This window comes from Gobio gobio (genome assembly GCF_949357685.1).
Source record: "Gobio gobio genome assembly, chromosome: 15".
NCBI lineage: Eukaryota > Metazoa > Chordata > Actinopteri > Cypriniformes > Gobionidae > Gobio > Gobio gobio.
In genome coordinates, this window is record NC_137108.1 from 31,179,591 (window position 1) to 31,202,840 (window position 23,250).

Consider the following 23,250-nt stretch of genomic DNA (forward strand, 5'->3'; position numbering starts at 1 on the left):
TGTTTGATGTCGAACTCAAAAATTTCTTTATTTTTAATTATTTTAAAATGCCATTATTTTATATGAAAAAGTTAATAATTGTATTTTATTGACAAAATATTTTAGTTTGTCTTGGATATTTTTTTGATTATATCAGATAACGTTTTAAACTGTCATATGGTCATGTTACATCGTGCCCCTCACATGTTATAATGTACTCCACCTATGGGGCATATTGTCACATTTCACTTCCATTCTTCCGGGGCAAATCAAGAAACAAGTATACACTGTATTGAAACAAAAACCACATAATTGTACTTTACACAAACTGAGAAAGTCAAAAAGTGTTAGTTTATGCCCGCTCTCTTTTTTATACCTATATTTACAGTAGGAAATTTACAAAATATCTTCATGGAACATGATCTTTACTCAATATCATAAAAGATAAAAGAAAAATCTATAATTTTGACCCATACAATGTATTGTTGGCTATTGCCACAAATATACCCATGTGACTTATGACTGGTTTTGTGGTCCAGGGTCACATATAGCACCTAAATGTACCTCATGTTTGGATATTTATTTATTTTAACAGTGAATGAACAAAATAGTAAGAGTGCAAGATCCTAATATAATTACCAACAAAAATGTGAAATCTGTGTTTACTAGATTAGCTTTTTTTTGGTAACAGCCCTAATGTGTCATTTATAAATCACATACACATGCACAGTAATCTCAACTCTCAAATAGTTTGATTAATTCTAAATCAATAAGCAAGAAAATTCATAAACATTATTTATTGTAATAACTTTTTATTGTGATTGCTCTGATAGCTTGTAATGTAATTCATTCAGTTTCTAGAGTGAAGAAATATGCCCTGGTTTCAGGCCATCAAAAACTAAAATGTTAGTGATGCATCTCTGAAACAAATACCGATAGTAGTACTGAAAATGGCCATCCTCCAGAGTACAATACAGACCTGAAAAACTGAGCACCAAGTCGCAGAATGACCAAACGTCTTCCCATAATTTGACTCAACATGGGTCTTGAAATCACAAACATTTGTGGATTGAATATCTACCCTGCTTTATAAAGCTTTGCTGACCCAATGACTTTTTTATGCATTTAATTTACTTAATATTCTAAAACCAACAACACGAATAAGAAAATTCCTGTTTATTAAGGAATTCCTGTTTATTAAGTTGGGTCACTATTAGTTGAGTCTTGGTTGGCAGACAATTCTAAGCGAGGAAAAACACAGGACACTGTGAATGCTTAAGAATGGATAAGTAATGCTACAGGGCAACAACATAAAACAAAGTGATTCAGACCAGCTGATGTTAGACAGCATTTGTTCATACGTTTATCTTATAATTTATAAAAAAAGAAAAGAAATGGTTGCCTGGTCCAACAATAACAAGCTTTGTTTGGATGTTGCTTTTTATCAAGTGTGCTTTTATCTTAGAATTACAAAATGTAATTCAGTGTCATGGTCTACACAGAGAAAAATGGAGAAGAAAAAAGCGGAGAAAAAAAACAAAAACAAACGTTAATGACTCTTAAGTCCTATTTAAGTATCCGGTTATATGTTTGCCGTACTTAAACTGTTATCCGAATTAACCATTTAAAAAGAAAAGTTAAGTGGGAAAGATTTCTTTATATAACATCGAACTTTGTAGAGTTGATTGGTGGATGCCTTAAAGGAGGATAAAAGAAGGGATGAAAGAATAAGGAGAATTAAAGAAATAATGAAATGCTATGCTTGTTTCAAAAGTTCCATTTTATATCCATATATTCAGGTGTTGTTGTTTTTGTTGTTGTTGTGTCTTCTATGATAATTTCCTTGTTCTGACCTGTGGGCCATGTTACCAGTTCTCCATTTGAGTACGCTGGTCCCACTGCGAGCAAAATATATTAAATAAACACGGCACGAAAAGCTGCTTGGATTCAATGGCTCAATCATTTAGTTTTTCAACATCAGTGATGCTTAAGCACTTAGGCATGTAGAATATAATACAATACAATAAATATATTAAAAAAATTCACCTGGTGTACAAGTGATCTTAGGTTCCTCCCACTGTCCGTTGCTCTGACATGTGATGACAGGATTCTGTCTCTGGACGAAGCCTGGCTCACAGTAGTAGCGCACCTGTGAATTCGCCCTGTACTTTAGTTGACGACGTCCAAACATCTTAGCGTGCAGCACGAAAGGGGGTTGACCACAGAACGCTGCTAAAGAGAAACAAACAATGATGAACTTTTGCCCTTTCTGGTCAAGCGCCCTTGCAGAAGGTGATGTACTCACCAATGCCCTTCTTGCAAGTGTAGGAAAGCTGGTAGTTGCAAGGGATATCACTCCAACGGCCATCATCGTACCAAACCATGACAACACAATCCTCCCCTGACAGGAAGTAGCTGTCTGGTTGTCCACGATACCAGTTCTCATACAGCTGACAGAGAGAGGAAAAACAGGGGGGTGGGGGAAAAATAAATAAAATTAAATATTGGAACTTGCATATGTGGCCTGGAAAACCCTGCTCTAGGGTATTTAATATGCAACTCGTAAGATACACTTAATGTTTAGTCATGTTTTTTTTGTTTTTTTTACAGAAAGCCAAAGTAGTCTCACCAGAGGGTTGCCATCGGACCAACGGAAATCTCCCTCGATGGTCTTATCATTGAGACCTGTCCACTGATACTCCCTGTATTTATCTAAGGGAACAGAAGAGCAAAGAAATGCCAAATAACCAGCATACGTCAGTAAGACACAACATAGACTCCATTTTCAGTTTAACACCCGGATGCATTATATATGGCAGAAATGTACGGGCTCCTTTAACACAACCCTCATTCACTGACATGAATAAGGTGACACGCTCAAAGCGTTGAAAACCTTCAACGTTTTGATGATTGTATAGAAAAGCAGAACAAAATGCTGGGCCCCTCAATGTTGTGTCAACAAACTTGGTCCTTTATGAATTCCTTTATGTACTGTAAGCTAAACGCGCTTCAGTAGCTTGACACACCTCTTTTTGACTCTTCATTTAAGCAATATCACTCGAGCAAGAATGTTGCTTTCCTGATTCAGTCGTACATTCGAGGAAAACATTATATAACAGTTCAATAAACAAGAAGTTAGTATTGAGTAGGCTAACTAACATGTTAGAGACAACATTTGCTTTGTCCATTTTTGCTCTTCACCAATGAAAATAGCTCCAAACGAAGCCAAAGCAGAGCACGTGTTATTCAGTGCAAGTCTCAGAATAAACACACTGTAATGTTTAGTCCCCTGAATTAAAAAAAATCAGTGACTCACTCATTATAGAGACTTTGTACGATCTATTGCTGAATGAATCCGTTTTTTTTTAATTGGTAGAATGAATGAGGATTCAATCACTTTTGCGCTATATACTGGCAGAAAGAGTTACTGAAAAATCAACACAGGACCGACAGCCTCTACAACCTGAAAAGGACACCTGGTTAAACACATTCCTTCATGGTTCAAATCAGGTTCCATCAAGTTAAAATTTTGAACATCATATGATAAGAAGTCAAACTGATAGGATCAACAGGAAGGGGCCACCTCTACCAACAGCTGTTCAGACGTACCATTGATAAACTCCTGTTCCTCAGGTGACATAACAGAGACCAGGTGACCTCCGCACATGCGACAGTGTTGCTCTGCTACCTCCCATTTCTGCCGTTTGGTGAAATGTTTGTAACAAAACCCTTGGAACTTTTCCCAGCCAGGTTCACAGTGCTCTAGATCTTTGATGGGAGAGTGAGGACAACATTAAGTGCATTAATGGGATAGTTCACCCAAAAATTTTAATTCTGTTATTAATTACTCACCCTCATGTCGTGCAAAACCCGCAAGACCTTCGTTCATCTTCGGTACAAAAATGTAGATATTTTTGATGAAATCTGAGCTTTCTGACCCCTCCATACACAGCTATTCAATTAACACTTTCAAGGCCCAGAAAGGTAGGAAAGACATTGATAAAATAGTCCATGTGACTTGTTGCATGCAAAAACAATTTTTTTTTGTTTATTCAACAATTTATTCACGTCCATTTCAGTCTCCTAACGCTGTTGACGTAGTAAATGTAAATACAGTCCAGTCCGAGTTATGTCAGAGCTACGCCATAATGTTGGCTGATGCGGTTCACGTGAGCACCACAACGCATGTGTGTGATGCTGACGCAGGAGCTGGCTAACATAAACTGCGTAGAAGACTGACACAGACGAGAAGAAATTGTTAAATATCAAGTTGATGTATGTTACAAGCTGGGCCTTAAAAGTGTTAAATACATTGCTGTCTATGGAGGGGTCAAATAGCTCTCGGATTTCATCAAAGATATCCTAATTTGTGTTCCGAAGATGAACGAAGGTCTTACGAGTTTGGAACAACATGCGTGAAGTGATTAATGAGAGAAATGTCTAATCCAAAGCAGTTGTTAAAAACAGATATATTGAATTTTTTATTATAATATATTTGTTTTAATATTTATTGACTTTATTCTTGTCAAAATATCACAAAAGAAAAAAAAAGTTAGCTCTGGTATAAACAATTACTCCACTTTTTACAATGTAAAAGTATAACGAGGCATGAAGGTAACTCACCTGTTTCACAAAAATCTCCTCCATAGGTGGGTAGACAGAGACACCTACGACCTGCTCCACTGTCCACACAAGTCCCTCCATTTTTACAAGGGTTCTCCAAACATGCATCTATAAGGCCATTCACATGTTTTTATAGCCGACTAATAATATATTGTGCATAAGTGAAGGATGTAAAATCAAGTATGATTATAACCACAAGGTGGTGCTACTATGGCAGTAAAAGACATACTGAGAGTATGGCACACATCTTGGGAGACCATAACTCAAAGAATATGCTTAAAATGGATTCCTCATTGGTTCTTTTAATCTCCATCTATCTAAAAAATGCAAAAGCAACACCGGATCCATTGCCTTTTCTTTCTTATCGTTCTGTTATCAGTTTCTAGTCATCATGGCCCCACAAAAAAAACTCCTTCATGCACCACTGAAACAATTTGTTGTGATGGGGGTTACACACTTCTGATAAATTCCCTCTATCTGTCTGCACTGTAGTCTTTGATAGATGTGCTAATCAGTTGTTACAGATTAGTGCATGTCAGTTATCAAGTTTCCAGGTATTTTAAAGAGACCTACTTTATCTGGCAATGTTTGGAGGAGAAACAGCGCCCCCTTTGGAGATGTTCAAGTGGTGCTATAACTCCCAAATAATTTATTTGCCAAAATAGTTATTGAAATCGTTAATTGAAATAAAGCTGAAATAAAATAAAATATAAATATCAGATGAAAAAAAATCAATGCAAATTAGAAATGTTGTACTATTACTAAAACTGAAAATGATAAAAAAAAAAAAAAAAGTACTTGCATTTTTTATTTATAAAAATGGCAAAAGCACATAACAAAATGACAAACACTTAAACTAAATAATAATAAAAGTGAATTCAAAATATAAATAAATACTATAATAATATATAAATAACATTAAAGTAACATTCACATAAAAGATTAGTTCATTTTAAAATGAAAATTACTCCATGATTTACTCACCCTCAAGCCATCATAGGTGTAGGCAATATGACTTTCTTTTTTCTGATTCACAATTGGAGTTATATTAATAAATATCCTGACGCTTCTAAGCATTATAATGGTAGCCACGAGTTTGAAGCTCAAAAAAATCCATCCATCCATCATAACATACTCCACACGACTCTGAGGGATTAATAAAGGCCTTCTGAAGCAAATCGATGGGTTTTTGTAAGAAATGAATCCATATTTAAAACTTTATAAAGTAAAATATCTAGCTTCCACCAGACCGTCTTCCGTATTGAAATTACAAAGAAAGTGTAACACATCTTGCAGTTCAAAACGCTTATGCTACGTCCGGCACTATACGTCACGTCAGTCACGATTTTTTCCTAAGAAGTTGAATACATAAGGCGGTCTGGCAGAAGCTAGATAGTTTACTTTATAAAGTTTTATATATGGATATTTTTCTTACACAAATGCATCGCTTCGCTTCAGAAGGCCTTTATTAACCCCCCGGAGCCGTGTGGAGTACGTTTATACATCAGGATATTTATTAATATAACTCCAATTGTGTTCATAAGAAAGAAGAAAGTCATATACACAGAATGTCTTGAGGGAGAGTAATTCATATAGAACAATTTTCATTTTAAGGTGAACTAATCCTTTAAGGGGCTTAGTTAAATGTTTTATTTATTATTAAATAACACTAAAATACTTTTAGGCATGTTTTTTTCTCTTCAAATGCCCACATTAGGAAAGTTTTTTTGTTTCCCCCCCCATGTTAAATTAACTGAGAACTATAGAAGATATTCTTTCCCACATACAGTAGTACAAGTAGGTGTGTTTACCTGAAATGTAGCCTGTCTTAACTAACACGCTCTGTGTAGATCTGGCAGATAGAGTGGCAGACTCAGGTGTGGTTTTGACATGATTCTCATCTTCCGTATTGTCTGTGTTTGCTTTAGTCATGAGTTCATCATCATCATTGTCAGCTGTTGTAGTGGATGGTTTTTGGGTTTGCTCCATCAGCTCATCAATGGGTGCATTGGTGGAGTCATATTCATTTATGGCTTTGATGTCATCTGTGGTAAGTGCAGCTTCCCCACTGAATTCAACATCTGTTCTGAACTCTCCTGGGTTTGTGGAAGAGGCCACAGACTGCCAGATAGGACTTTGGGTCCCAAGAGGAAGAAATGTAACCTTCAGACTTGTCGTGGGTCCCACAGTGCTGTCCCGATTATCTTCATTATCACTATTGGTTTCATTATGCTCCAGCATATCTGTAAGGTTAGAAGGAGTGATGGTGGCTACTTTTGAGTATGGATGCATAGTAACTGAAGAGAAGTTTCCTGGAGCTTCTCCTTCTCCGGAGGTCTCATCCTCATCACTACCTTCAATGCTGAAAGTTGAATTAGTAGAATTATTAAGCTCAGTGGATGTGGTGATTAGGTGATGAAGTGCTCCTCCGAGCCCTTCCTGCTCCACCTTCTCCAGTTCTTCTTCCACAATCCCAAGGCCAGATGGAGTAGTGCTTTCAGGGAGGACTCTTTCCATTTCCTGTGGAAAACTGATTTCTACTTGAGCAGGCCCATGTGTGGTTGATGTGCCCAACAGATGAGGCATAGGGGTGGTCAATAGTGTGACTGGCAGGTCATCATCATGATCGCCAGAACCTTCAGATGATTCGGTTTCCTTCAGTGTTGTGCTCACGGTCGAATAATCACTGACGTCATCAACTGCACCAAGAGACACAGGAACAGTCTCAGCTGAGGTCTCCTCAGCATTGGGATGGTTTTCATGTATGGGTATAAAAGCTGACAGTGAACAAAATCAAAGAATTTTAAATGTAATTTATAACCATGATCAGGACATGGAAATCAATCTATCAATCTATATAGCAGGACTGGACACCCCTGCCTATAAACTTTCAGAGTTCAAGGCTTTTCCCAAAAACTTTCCATATGAAAAATCTTTTTAACTTTTTAAAATTAAACAATTTAAAGGCAATCTCAATTCAGTTCTGAATGGCAAAAATATTATTTGCTGATACACTGTATGAATATAGTTTCTTTTTACTTACTTGGGCTAATGTTGTTCAGATGTGTAAATGAGAAGCTCTCTGTCATAGTCTCAGTTGTCGATGGTCCATATGTCTCTGATATATGTGGGGTGACCAGATGTTCTGCTTTTTCTGTGGATAACAAGGTCAAATCCTCACCGGAACCCTCCAACCAACCTTCAGTGCTGGATGTTCTTACTGAGGTGGACTGGGTTGTGTGTGTAAAACGACCTTGTTCTTCATCTGACTCTGGAGCTTCTGTGACATTTCCTGCATTTTTCTCCACTGTAGCACCTTCAGGAAGGTATGTTGAGGGACTCGACTGGACTGGGGTATTGTACGTTGTGGTGTCATTGCTTGAGTCATATTCCAGTGTAGTGCCCTCAGTAGTCGTAGAGATCTCACTAGTCACGTTATCTTCATCCTCATTCTCTAGGCTGGTGTCAGGCATGGGTTGGAAATGTTTGGACCCACCTATCTCCTTCGGTTGAGAGGATGGTGCCCCTGTTGTCACAGGCTGAGCCTCTGTGGGTGGGATGAATTCGATGGGCTCACCTGTCTCTAAGTTGGTATCTGGCATTGGTTGATAGTGTCTATGATTGCTGCTCTTAACACCATCAATTGCTGAAGCTTTTATATGTGGTTCTTCTTCATACATGAAAGTATTGTGCTTTGGATCGATGAAAATCTCTGGAACAGACTCAACTTTTTGCAAGGTGACCTCAGTGGACTCAAGATATCTGTCTGTGCTGGCTGGGGTGGTAAGGTCTCCTCTGGTGCTAGCAGTGACATTTTCCTGAGAGCTTGAGGTGTGGTTGTGTTCCTCAGGTTCTGAAGTAGTCTGTGTGCTGTAGATGGAGAAGGACTCAACAGCCCCCAGAGCTTCATTTTCGGACCATTGAGTGACCTGATCCATGCTGTACTCCTCTTGGGGATCTGCTAAAGTCACAATTTGCTGCTCTGTGTCCTCTGGCTCTGTTGCCATATAATTTATAGGTGGGACTGTCTGAGAGTTGCTGTTAGCTGCAGAGGAAGAGTACAATAGATACATTTATCCAAGCGTTGTGATTGTATGGGATTGATAGTTTAGGTAAGTGGTTTTCCAACTTTTTGATGCCAAGAACCCCTAAACATAAATAATATTATTGGCAGATATATATATATATATATATATATATATATATATATATATATATATATATATATATATATATATATATATATATATATATATATATATATATATATATATATATATATATATAAAAATAAAATCTATAATACAATATTTTATCTTTAATTAAATAATCTTTAAAAATTTTAAATAGTTCGCTTTTACATGGTTATTGTACTAGTAAATTGTTAAAATATTACCGGGAAAACATTCACTTTATATTACTTTTAATTATTTTTACAAAAATATATTTGTGGTTGTGTTTTTACTTTAGAAAAATTGTTACAAAAATACTTCAAAAAAGTACAATGTAATTATAAGAAATTAATCTGATGATTTCTGACCAGTCTTTAGAAAGCAATAAAAAAGTTGAACATATTTAAGGTTATCTTAAGTCTACAGGCCTAAAAAGGCATTTTTTCCCCCTCAAAATTTTGCAGACTCTCTAGCACCCCCTGGGGGTCCCAGATTTAAACCCATCTGTCAATACCTCTAAAGCAGTAGGCATCATGGTGAGTGTGTGGTTCTGGGAATCCTGTTTGATTGCTAAAACGATAGACTGTCTTGACACCAGGATCAGAGCCCCCACACCGTTCACGAGGGGTCACAATGGGGTAGCGAACGCTTCCATCAGCAAGCCAGCCAGGACTGCAGTGATTCAGACCATCATTCCATGCGGCATACAGCTGGCCAGTGGTGGCTAGCTGAGCTCCCTGCTGCTCACAGTATGTCTTAGCTTCTGACAAGCTGAAGCGCTGTGGGGTTGACCCATAAAAAACCTCCCCTAAAAACAGTTACATCAATGAATGCACAACCAATTTTTGCTTTCACAAGTCATCGTAAACAGAGTATATTCTTTGAATATGGACTGCTTGCCAATATCAAAAGCTAATTTGGAGCACAGTTAGCATAGGTTTTAAAAGTAAATATTATCAATGTTTTGGGAGTGGTTTACCATGAATGTTCTCCACATAGCAATACACATCAAAGAGTTCATCATTATCCATCAAGCCATAGTTTCGAACGCCTGGTAATCCATCCATGTCTCCAAAACAGCCTTCACGTGGCATTTGGATTGGGTATCTAAGAAAACATTGCATAAAAACATTTTAATGGACCTCAAAGGCACAATATGTAATTTTCACTGCTAGAGACGTAGCTTGATGACTCCTTGATTTTGCAGAATCATAGGAATTGTTGTCTTCACCTCTACAACCGGTGGGACTCATATTCATGGGTGAGCTAATGTATTAAAGATTTAGTAACGTTACTGTAGTATGAAACAGGGTGGGGCGTGAAAGCCGTTGGAGCGATTGCTATTGAGAGACAAGCGTGACACACAGCTCGAGACCAGTGGAGCTTTTATTATGCCGCAGACGACCGCTTCCGCTTCTTCCGGTTATGCATATGTGGGGTAACACAGTGCTGTTTTATCATATTAGATACATTTGAGTGTGTTGAAAGTCATGTTATAATGCTACGCTGTCTGTTCACTCTGCGGCTACTATGAGACCTTTGTTGCACACTGCAGTAAGCTAGATCAATATCAGGCATGGTAAAACATAGTACTCGTGGTAAATCAAGAAAACGAGATTTAAACAATAAGACTAAATGTGTTTATAGCTATATAACAATGATTCGTTTTCTGTCGATGAATGTATCCAAACAGTTGCTCACCTGTCTAATAAAACACATAATCTATTAAAGCGTCTTTGGTGTTTCCAAGGATTCTACAAAATAAAACTGCTTTCAAATCAAATGGAAATCAAGGGTAACACGGGTATGATGTCACAGTTTGTGTCCTGGTTAAAACTGCTTATTTCTCTGGATTTAAACATTCTTGGAAATATTTAGGATAATGTAAGTACACAAGTCAACAAAATATAATATATTATAACACTGTTCTAGTGGTTTTTGGATATTTTAATCCAAATATTTTACATATTGTGCCTATAAAGATACATGCATTTAAGTTATTAGTCAAAACCATCTAAGCTTAATCTTGTTGTTACCTAACATAATTTTACTATTTTATATTAAACACTGTGGCAGAACAATGTTGCACTGGTTAGTGTCTGTCCACTTTTTCACCATCCTTGGTTCCAGAACTTTTTTTCCGAATTCATCTTCTTTTTAAAAAGTCAAAATTATCTTATAAAGTTGAAATTATGACAAAAATTCAAAGTTATTATGACATTAACTCATTGTGAGATGGTCATAATTATGATAGAAAAGAGAAATTGACAAAAAAAATCTGAAAGTCTTCATGTAAGTCATGAGCCAAAAGAATCGGCTGTGCGGTGAAAAACGACATTAAAAACTTTGAATTGAAGAAAAAAAATTCACAGTGATTCATGGGAGTGGACTGACCTAAATAATTATTTTGCCGCAATTTGCTTGTCATGAATCATTGATTGGTAGAGATATCTTAGCAGAATTATGGGTAATATATTGTTTTTTTTATCAGGACTTCTGCTGTTAAACATGGTAATTTAAAAAAACAAGTTGAAATATTGAAGGTTGATTGTTTTAACAAAAGCATATACCATTGATTAACAACCTCTTTGCTCGCCGTAGGTCTGTCCTAAAAGGTTTTTTATGTTATTTTTCACAATCAATTCCCCTATAAAGAAAATGAATGAGATTGACTTTTGTTGCACACTCTTTGTCCAGAAATCTATTCCAAATATTAAATGCCATTTTGATGAGATTGAGATTGTTACTTTAAGTGCGAATAGACAAACTGCTAGTCCCTGGAAACTTTTTTAACGCATTACGTAGTGCAAGCATACACCTCACAGGATGGCATAGGTGGTTATTTGATGTGTTTGTCAATTACCTGACAGAGCGATCTGAAAGCCAGCCAGCATCACACTGCTCATAGCCGCTGTGATACGCAGCCAGCAGCTGCTCTGGAGAAGCAATCTGAGCTCCAATGTCCTCACATGCATCTTTGGCCTCATCAAAAGTGAAGGCATAGCGACTTGAGGTGTGGCGGTAGAGGAAAACAACACCTAAGAACACATAGCATATTAGTGCTCTCATATATCAAGGCTTTTGAACTGTTATAAAGTATTAGTAGCCATTTTCTAGAGTGGAACATTTCTGTCTTATTAAAACATTGCATTTGAAGAACCGTATTTTATTATAAGCTGTAGCAAAATTCCAGAGCACAAGTGTTTTCAACATTATTAAGAAATGTTTTTTAAGCATCAAATCACTCTTCACATTTCAAATTTTATTTTTATATATAAAATTATAATTCATTCTTATTTTTAAATAAAATGTTCTTAATTATATACATTTATTTAACATATAAGGAAGGAATTTATATCACAAACTTATGAACTACTTGGGTTCAAAACACTACTCATTATCATTGTGAGACTATGGCAAAATCTAAAGTATTGTCACAGACGGAGACTTTAAAATAATAATCACCTTTTACTTTGACTTGGGCCTGGTCGTGAGCATCCTCCAAGCCGTGCTGGACTTCACAGCGGTAGAAGCCTGTATCATTATGTATCAGCCCATCCAGTCTGAGGGTAAGATCAGCTGAAGAGGCAGCATAATTCAGCAGGGAAGCCCTGTCTTTATACAACTCACTCACCTTTACCCGCTCACCACGGGCCACTAGGATCTCTGTCTCTCTGTTTGATGAAAGAAAGCTCCATTTGACTCGTGGCTGGGTCAGTACGGCATGCCGACCCAAAGACGGGATACGGGAGAGACTCACCAGGCAGGGCAGAGTCAGGGAGCCTCCCAAAATGGCAGACACTGGGCTATCAGGAATGACCACTTGTAAGAATGTGGTCTCATCTGAGGAAAAGACATGAATTGCGATACTAAAGAATTGACAGTTTAATACTGAACTGAATTGAATATTCAATATTTAAAGCTTAGGTCCACTTTATATTAAGTGTCTTTAACTACTAACAATCACATTTATCATTACTTATCAAGTATACATGTTTTTACATTGTACTTATATTTTTAAAAATACCTGCATGTAATTACAGCTGTAATTCATCTCAGTAATTCATCTTTATTTAAAACCTTTAAACCTAACCAGATCACAAAACCTGTTACTTTAACCATAGCCCACCTCAATAGCAGCAAAAGAGTTTTGCAATACAACATGAATACAATGCACGTACCTTTTCTGATGTAAGCCCATATAGTAGTTAAAGACACCTAATATAAAGTGTGACCTAAAGCTTATAATTAAATTAGGCATTACGTAAACATAAAATGACACACTCTGTAACTGGCAGTGTCAATGTTTGACTCTAAGAGCTGTCTGTGACCTTTACTGTTATTTATCATTAATCATATCCTGTGTCTTGAACAGTAGAGGTGAGACAAACCTGCTGCAGGACTGAGGACGGCGGAAGATGACAAGACAAAGAGGCAGATGGTACGCAGCAGTATATGCAGGAACATCGCTGATCTGAGACCGAACAGTGAGAGAGAGAGAGAAAGAGAGAGAGACAGTACATAGAAACAACGTCAAAGAACGGCATTATAAAAGTCAAATGGGAACTGTGACATACCACAACATAAGATCTTTGTGTTGAAATTAAAGCAGCAAACATTTATTTCCAGCACAGCAATTTAGCTCATTTATGTCATTGAATTTAACTGCATTCTGTTCCAGTGTAAGTTCATGGATATTCATAGGGGAAAATGACACGCTGTCTTGTGTGAAACTGAGAAAATGAGAAAGAGGGAAAGTTCTTTGTGCCTCTGCTGTTGCCAGATTGTGTGAATTCACATTCTAAATTTGTTCTGTATTCTTAAGCCTTTTGAAATCAGACTGCTACATTTTTAATAGCTATTTTAATAGCATTAAGTGACTAAATTAAATGATTTTAATTTTGTTCAATTAAGGAAATAAAAAGGACAAGGGGACCCTTGCCTAGACTCTCAGCAAACCCAGGGACAAGGACAACCAATAATAATATTATAAGCAGTTGTAAGCACAATAATATTACTTAAATATGCTTTGTGGTACAAAAAATAGCCACATGATTAAAGTTCAAAATTGGCCTTTTCAGAAACAATAGTTAATAAACATAAATAGATATTTCATAGTGTTATCCACATAAAGAGGTTAACATGCTTTTAAACATTTTCTAAAAATATGATTTTTCCTATAAGAATATAATTGGGTTATAAAGTTAAACCAATTAACAAATACTTAACATGTTATAACCCTTACCCCTTTGTAGCCCTCTGGTTGAAAAGGCCTACGTAGAACATAACAGAAAGGCTTGCCTACAGTTCTAATTTTCACCGCAGACCCACAGCATAGTCTTTAGAGGGTGTGTTTATTCTTTACACAAGGAGACTTTGCAAACTTATAATTTGTGTTGAATAACATTTTATTTGTTTTATTTGGCTTTATGTGTGGCTTTGCATTTTCACAAGCCTTTCTAAATCAGAGGTTAGTCGAAAGCTTGCTGTACAGAGGATTTGGCAACCCTGTGCTATGTCCAGCTGGCATGATTCAGATCTTTGGAGTCTTTGGGAGCTCTTGTATGTGCTCAGAATTCTGACAAGTCAACGAACAGACTAACTATCCTTTTCTAGACATGAGCATCTCTTTACCCGTACATTCATCTCAGCTAATGTCATCTTTATGCACCTGTCTCTGTGCAGACCTTAAACTACACACAGAGCACAATATAGACTGTGTTTAGCTAAAACGGCCCAGTGAAAGGGAATGTTTTTAGCAGCTAGATGGTTTCTAAGTGAGACAGGCCGAAATAAATAAATAAAAGACCACCTGCTAGATCTACAGAAATACTGTTTGTAAAGACCGAATGAATTGAATAGTCATGCCTCAACGAGTGAGCCAGAAAAGCAAGTAGACATAACAGTGGTCCAGTGATTCTAACAAATTGTAAATATCTCAGTGACTTTTTAAAACCCATTTGCAAATATCCGAGTAAGTTTTAGCAACATTACATAAGCAATATTTTTCATGTAGGACTCCAGGCACCGTTTAAATGAAGTGGAAGGTAATGAGTTGATTACATCAGTTTTACATGATAACATATCATTGACCAAGTTATTTTAACAACAGGATGTTTACGGTGATGTCTGTGCAAAATAAGGGGTCATTTAAGTATCTAATTGTTACTCTTCTCTGTTTACATGGAATCTTTTACAACCAACCAGATGTGAAATTACAGACTGCATCCCTAAAGAAAGACCCTCATCTCTGATTTGTAATGTTACCTAATAGAGCGCAGGCTGATGTAGAGGAAATTTAATGCAATGTGAGTTTTAATCAATGAGACAGACATGGAAGTGCAATGGAATAGGAGTCCTCTGGGTTTGGACATGTCAACAGCAAAATAAAAAAAATAAAAAAAATATATATATATAAAATAAAGTTAAAAAGTATATAACAAACATTTCAGCTGTGCTGTCATTCTGTATCACAAAATAAAAGGATGCAGGAGAAGTTCAACACTTACTTCAGCAATAAAAGTTAAAGAAAAATAAACATCAATAAAAGTCATTTTTGCTTATTAGTATGGTTGAATTGGATCATCGAAGGTCAGCAGCAAAGACATTGGTTCATAAAGTGAGATTAAATACAAGTATATTGGTGTGCTAAAAAAGTAACTCAGATATTTTGTTGTAAAATTAAAAGCAAAGTGTTACTTGTTAATTGAAAAAAAGTAATCTGATACGCAACATATATATACACTATATTGCCAAAAGTATTGGGACTTCTTCTACAAATATTTGTGAAAGTCGCTCTCAGGAGCTCAGTGAATTCAAGCGTGGTACCATGATAGGTTGCCACCTGAGCAATAAGTCCATACGTGAAATTTCCTCACAACTAAATATTCCACGGTCAACTGTTAGTGGTATTATAACAAAGTGGAAGCAATTGGGAACAACAATTGGGTTTTCATGGCCGAGCAGCTGGATCCAAGTCTTACATCAAGTGCAATGCAAAGTGTTGGATGCTGTGGTGTAAAGCACGCCACCACTGGACTCTAGAGCAGTGGAGACGTGTTCTCTGGAGTGACGAATCACGCTTCTCTGTGTGGCAATCAGATGGACAAGTCTGGGTTTGGCGGTTGCCAGGAGAACGGTTCTTGCCTGACTGCATTGTACCAAGTGTAAAGTTTGGTGGAGGGGGGATTATGGTGTGGGGTTGTTTTTCAGGGGTTGGTCTTGGCCACTTAGTTCCAGTGAAAGTAACTCTTAAAGCATACCAATACATTTTGGATAAATTCATGCTCCCAAGTTTGTGGGAACAGTTTGGGGATGGCCCCTTCCTGTTCCAACATGACTGCGCACTAATGCACAAAGCAAGGTCCATAAAGACATGGATGAGCAAGTTTGATGTGGAGGATCTTGACTGGCCTGCACAGAGTCCTGACCTCAACCCGATAGAACACCTTTGGGATGAATTAGAGTAGAGACTGCAAGCCAGGCCTTCTCGTCCAACATCAGTGCCTGAGCTTCTAGAAGAATGGTCAAAAACACAACCAGAAGAGTTGAAGCTGTTATAGCTGCAAAAAAACTTTTGCCAATATATATATATATATATGTTCTTTTTTTATTTGTAAGAATCCACATTTTAACATCAAAAATAAACGTCTTCTCGAAAAAGCAACAATTCCACAGCACACTTCCTTGATGTAACCTTTTTCTCCTGTTTTCAATTTAAAAAGGAAGTTCACCAAAGATATGGCCCATTAAGCTCCCTGATCCAGAGGTCCAACAGAAGTGGTTTACTGTAAGTACAAGACAGGAACTACAAAGCCCAGAAAAAGCCGAATTCAGGGCACAAAAGCCTCAGACGCACCAGAGCAGGAAGTTCTGATGTTATGGTGCTTTTTCTTTTTTAGAGATGTAGAGTAATGGGTACATGGAAACGGTTCGCCTGAGAGGGAAAGAGAGAGAGAGATGGATGGAAACTGGCATGAACTGGCTGACCCGTAGTTGGATACACGAAAGCATGCTACTGCCATAGAGAAGGAGTGTGTTTGCACATTCACTGGACCTCCTCTAAAAGTACACTTGGACTTTAATCTTAAAGAATAAGGAGAGAAGCACATCATTTTTGTGGCAGTTTTCAGAAAGAAAACACCAAGAACTTTAACACTGAGAAGACTGAACAAAGCTGCATTGCTGTTTAACTGCAAGTATTTGATCTGCGTCTCTGCTTAACTTGTATCCTGTTGTTCTTTGAGGACATAAGGACGCAGCTACATTTCCATAAGCCAAACAAATCCAGATTGTTGTAAGGGCAAACATGGAGGACAGGGTCCAGCAACCTCAAGAGTGCTTAGGCAGGCATCTCCACGGACGCCTGCTGTCTGGAATACAGAATGACTTCATTTGAAGGGAAATGGCAAAGGAGGCAGTCTATTTCACTTACAGTGATTGTGCAGAGCGTAGAAGCTCACAATTCTCTGCTGATGACTTGGTTTTAGTCTTGGAGTTTGCCATATTATGCCCATGCATGCTGGATCTTTTGGATAAACTCTCAGACAAGGGATGGAAAGCAGACAAACTTTCCCACACACATCGTTCTGTGTGGAATGCTGCTCTCGTTTGCAATTGCCACATTTTTTCCTTTACTTTTCCATGTGTTGTATGTCAGCTTGGTCATGGGCACTATACCCTTGCTCTTTCTTCTCTCTCAGTGACACACCCACCCTCAAACTCAAGGCCTTTCTAACCTCGCATGACTCTCTGTGACTTCGTCCATCACCCGGGGCAACCAGAACTGTCCCCTGAAACACAGACCCACCGGAACTCACGCAGAGAGAGACAGAAAGGGTAATTCTCCCAGGCTGCAGAAGTCTGAGGTGTTATTAGCCAAGCAGGCAGTGGTAGATCTGGCTAGCCAAGCATACAGCCATTCTCTGAGCTCTGTAAGAATCTGCAGAGGACAGATCTGAATAGTGGACTGAGCCTCACGACTGAACCAGAAAAAAAATTAAATAAAGAACACAAAACGTATTCACCTTATGCAGCAACGTGGAAGTAAGCCATTTTCTGTGATTGTGTGCACTTCCGATTCATTAGCCACTATAGTAAATAACTGGAAGAATAGCAAAATGCAGTAAATGTTTAAATAATTTGAGCTACAAACCAGTGTGTTATGAATATAATAAAAATTAAAATAATATAACAATTAACAGTTTGCAATATCAAACAGCATAATGGGCAGTTTTGGTACAGCTAAAATAACTGGAAGCGGATGAGACCGGAAGCCTCAAACAATGGCCGCACCCAAACTTATGTTTAGAATAAGATAAATATTTATATTTTTAATAAGTTACGACTGAAACGTACATATACTTTATAGAAAGGTTAAACTCGTTAATTATCAATAATGTATTATCAACAAACATGAATTTTCAATGAACAGTATACACTACCATGTAAAAGTATGGGGTTGGTAAGATTTTTCTCAACCAAGGCTGCATTTATTAATCAAAAATACCGTAACAGAGTAATATTGTAAATTGTTATTACAATTCAAAATAACTTCATGTGATGACAAAGCTGAATTTTCAGCAGCTATTACTCCAGTGTCACTTAATTTTTCATAAATCATTCTAAAATACTGATTTGGTGCTCAAGAAACATTTCTTATTATTATCATCAATATTCTGCATAATATTTTTGTGGAAACTGATGCATTTTATGTTAGGATTCTTTGATTAAAAGATCAGCCTTTATTTGAAATAGAAATCCTTTGAAACATTTATAACATGTCTTTAGAGTCACTTTTGAATTTTTGAATGCTTCCTTGGATTCATTCTTAAAAAAAAGAGAGAAAGAAGAATCATACTGACCCTAAACTTTTGAACAGTACTGTATATATTGCCATTAACCTAAATTAATAAATGCTATAAAAGTGTATTTTAATAAACTATAATTAATATAACATTATATAATATAATAATTAAATTGATACTTATACTTAAATAAATAGAAGTTTAAATGGACAAACTGAACCTTATTGCTAGGAGTTACTACATAACATATAAAGACAGGTTTTATTGTTCTACCAGCTGCAAAAGGTAATTTTTGCTTTACATTAAGACATATGCATGGTTAAAATCATTTACATAATCTACTTAGATCTGAACGCAGTAACATAATTATTAAACAAAAATATTAAAAGGGGAAATGTGGCACATTAATCAAAAGTATGCATCATCAAATCTATTTTTCTGAGACTCTCCAACAATCCTACCCTGCCTTACTTTCTTAGTTGTTTATCACGAGTGACCCTTTACTTTTCACATTGGGGTGATCAGGACTGGACATGAGTGCTGTACAGTTAAATTAGGTCAGATGTGTCCTGCAGGGATCCGGCGAATATTTTGGCTATGGTGATTGAAAGAGAGGACACCTAAATAATTTGAGAGGAAATGACAAAGAAATGTATTTTATTCCACAATAGATACTAAATATAAGTGTAGAAATGTATATATTTAAAGAAAAGCAGCAGTGGATAAAATTATGTCTAGATGCCTCACAAACAGTTTAACTTAATCTGTCAGTTTGTATGAAGGATCTTTATCTTATAACTGCTTGCAAAACACTCACACATCAACTGACTTCGGCTCTGTTGAACCTATTTGAGTGATGGGTTTAGAAACAAGCTGAGCCACTGTGAAGATGAATGGCATAAATAAATGGAATAAAGTGCTGTAATTTTACAGCTGAAAACACAATGCAGACCATAACGCTCAATGTCTCAATAGAATAAAGTTGACTCGCGTAAGCACTGGAATAACTGCAAATGTAGACCAAACAGGTATTCGTGAATTATGTCTCTTATGCTACATTTGGCACCTGGATTTCTGCTTAGTTTGTTCCACAAAGCAAAATCATCCAGCAGGTGTGCTGCAGATATCTCTTCCCCACTTGCACAATCACTTCTAATATTTGTGTCTACAAAGCCTTTAGATACAATATTAAGATCTACTAGTTAAAGAGTCACTAAAATCAGCACACTGTTAAAATGTCATATAACAAGACAACTCAACTTTAAATCCAATAATATATAGTGCTGGATTACTTGCAAATTGTCGTTCACTACTGATTCCAAATTACATAAAAAATGTAGTTAGTAATGTAATCCATTACATTACACATTTTAGGTAATACAATTCATTTGACTACCTTTTGATTACTTTTGAAATAACTTGTTTGTAACATTGAATAGGATAATATTGTACCATTTTGATATAAAATACAAAGAGAAAGAAAATATATTCCATTACAACATGTGCATTAAACATTACGTTACTGGGTTCATGAAGGAACTGCTGGGGGTTGAGTTTAATGAAAAGTGAATAATTCAATAAATAATTAAGATTAAAGAAAAATGTAATAAATACAAATAATACAAATTATAATAAAAATGCGTTTGAAACACAAAAGCCTTCCAAAGAGCAATACATGGTTGATTACTGAGAGATAATTAAAATAATAATTAATGTGTTCGTCAGGAGTGGATTGGATATGCAATGTTGAGAAAACACTCCTATAAAGTGAAATTATTTCTGTAAATCCAGTGGTCTTTGTGGGTCTCAGTTTTCCATGTAATGATAACCACCTGACTATTGGCTGGACTGTGTGCAATTTCACAAAACTAGACGAACTTTGTAACTGTATAAGCAATATGCTTTTTCAGAAAGGAAAATTTAAATCATGAAAAAGAATTAGGGAGAATCTATAGGCCTACATTATGAATGATTTACTGCCATTGTGTAATGTTTGGAATCTGATTACGTAATCCAGATTACATGTATACATGCATGATATATTTGGCATTTACATGTTTCTTAATAGTTATCACTATGTCCCAACATAACATTAATATAATCTGATACACAATAACTAGATTTTGATTAGGTCTCTTACATTAGCAGTTCTTTTCAGCAGTAAAAAGAACTTAATCTGTAAATTAGTATCTGCAGAGTTAAATAACTGACTATTTTTGTGTGGTAATTGTATATTTAGGCAGTGGAGGCAAATACATTTACTGTATCTCAACTGCAGACAGTTATATGCAAATAAGACACACATTCACTCAGAAATGTCAAGAGCAGGTGTCGTCTCTTTGAAGGATCAGTCTGTGAAGAACACTTATGCACCTCCAAACACTGACAAGCTATCAAACACATTCTAAAATTAATTCTCACTACAAGCACTCCAGGAATAGATACACTCGGATCCAAATGAAAAGGGCTTTACAGCATGAAAGTGCCTTTTTAGACACACACACACACACACACACACACACACACACACACACACACACACACACACACACACACACACACACACACACACACACACACACACACACACACACACACACACACACACACACACACACACACACACACACACACACAGCTGTACTGCACGGTGCTTTAAAATCCAGATGCAAATAAACTGATCTGAAGAACCTATAATGTAACCTCAATAACTTTTAGTCTCAAAGACCCATATGCAGCCAAAAAATATTTCTAATTCTAGAGAAAAGGTTCTTATAAAGAACAATGTAAGTATTTAAGAAAGTATTCTAAGACACATTTTATCAATTAACAACTATTAAATGAAGTTATATTATAACAATAATCTGAATGGATACTGCTCTGCATTATAGTCGGTACCAGACTAATGTCCATTTCACATGGGCTGATGCAACATGCATATTCAGCAAAGTAACCTCCAACAGCATCTCTTGCTGTGTGCTCAAACTTGAAAATATGCAGAAAATGTTCTGCATAAGCAGAATTCCCTTACTAATCCTAAAAATTATCCTCAAAAGTCAAAATCCAACAGCCATGAAATCAGTTAAGATAAGTTGCAACTGCTTTTACAGAATAATTATAGTCAATTTTAAAAAAAAACTTACCTTATTCCTAAGGATTCCTCTTGAAAAGCCCCAGTTTAGATGGAGGATTGTATAGTCTCATAGAGTGCAGGCTGGAGATTATGGATGCTGTGAGCTCGTTCAGAGGAGGAGAAGAAAGAGAGAGAGGATGACAGAGAGAGGAGGAATAAAGGCGCAGGAAGGATCTCCGATCAACCCACTTTCTTTAACCAACAGGGTTTATTTTCCCTGGGAAGGGACGGAGAAAAAAGTTAAAATGTCCTACATTAGAGAGAGAGAGAGAGAGAGAGAGAGAGAGAGAGAGAGAGAGAGAGAGAGAGAGAGAGAGAGAGAGAGAGAGAGAGAGAGAGAGAGAGAGTCTTACTAACTTACTAATATCACATCTTAAATGTCCAATCAACAAAGAAAAACATTACGCGCAGTAGCTACCGTTTCAAAATGACCAGTGGCCGAGAACTGATTTGATTCGACAACTCGTGTCCTTCATAAAGCTCTTCTCCTAGAGAAAATGAGAAGAGATGCAGGTTTTGTGTGTGCCATTGTTAAACGAACAAAAAAGAAAACGATGCTGTTGGATTGTGTTAAACTCCAGGGGGTCGGTCAAAGCATTAAAAGATTAAAACCTGTCGAGGTGACGACAACCTCAATTTCTCAATGGTTAAAAAAACACATCAAATTGCCACATGGGCCAGTTTTTTCAATACTGTAAAATGGTAGGCCTGTCATGAACGAATCATAAACATGACTATGCGAGATAACACACGCGTTCATGCCATGTCGTAATTACCGTAAATTAGAGATGTCAACACGTGACGCCAAAATAAATCTGCAGTGGTCACATGGTACAAGTTCTACGACCCCGTGAATGCTTTTTACAAGTCAGAATATACAGTAATTAAAGGGAAAAAACCTTAAAGGGATAGTTCATCCAAAAATTTAAATTATCCCATTATTTCCTCACCCTCAAGCCATCCTAGGTGTAGCCTATATGAGTAACATTCTTTTTTCAGACGAATACATTCAGAGTTAGGCTATATACAAAATATCCTGGCTAATCCAAGCATTATAACTGCAGCCCAAAAATTGAATGCCAAAAAAGTGCATCCATCCATAATAAAAGTAATCCACACTGCTCCAGGGGGTTAATAAAGGCCTTCTGAAGTGAATCGGGTTTGTGTAAGAAAAATATCCATATTTAAAATTTTATAAAGTATATAAAATATCTAGCTTCCAAAGCTAGATATTTGACTTTATAACATTTATGACATTGTTAAATATGGATGTTTTTCATACAAAAACCCATCGTTTTGCTTCAGAAGGCCTTTATTAAAGGGGTACTTCAGCGCTGGGAAGATTAATGTGCATTTAAACTGGCTCATTTAAATTTGGTGCCTTCTAGACTGAGAAAAGATGTGGATGAAAGACAACTACTCCCAGAATGCACTTGCTTCGCTGCCCAACGAGGCCACTCCCAAAGCCACGGCCACTGGTTGCCCATTATGACACCGCCCCCACTGCGTTTTGATTTTCATAGTAGCTAATAAAATC

General features: G+C 36.7%; 1 protein-coding gene across 2 annotated transcripts; it reads right to left on the reverse strand.

Moving 5' to 3' along the window:
• Positions 1–763: 763 nt before the first annotated feature.
• On the reverse strand, positions 764–21,814 carry bcan (brevican; the record flags this gene model as incomplete). 2 transcript variants are annotated; one of them, XM_079836587.1, is made up of 14 exons in its annotated part: positions 781–1,877; positions 2,026–2,208; positions 2,285–2,429; positions 2,609–2,691; positions 3,589–3,747; positions 4,603–4,710; positions 6,414–7,379; positions 7,646–8,647; positions 9,289–9,582; positions 9,754–9,881; positions 11,638–11,812; positions 12,240–12,617; positions 13,166–13,248; positions 21,724–21,814. In XM_079836587.1, 13 exons carry the CDS (start codon positions 13,239–13,241, stop codon positions 1,747–1,749), a joined length of 3,828 nt encoding a protein of 1,275 aa, XP_079692713.1. In that variant the 3' UTR covers positions 781–1,746. The 2 variants fall into 2 exon arrangements, with proteins under 2 accessions (XP_079692712.1, XP_079692713.1); XM_079836586.1 differs by lacking the exon at positions 21,724–21,814 and having other exon boundaries at positions 764–1,877; positions 2,026–2,211; positions 13,166–13,241.
• Between the last annotated feature and the right edge of the window lie 1,436 nt (positions 21,815–23,250).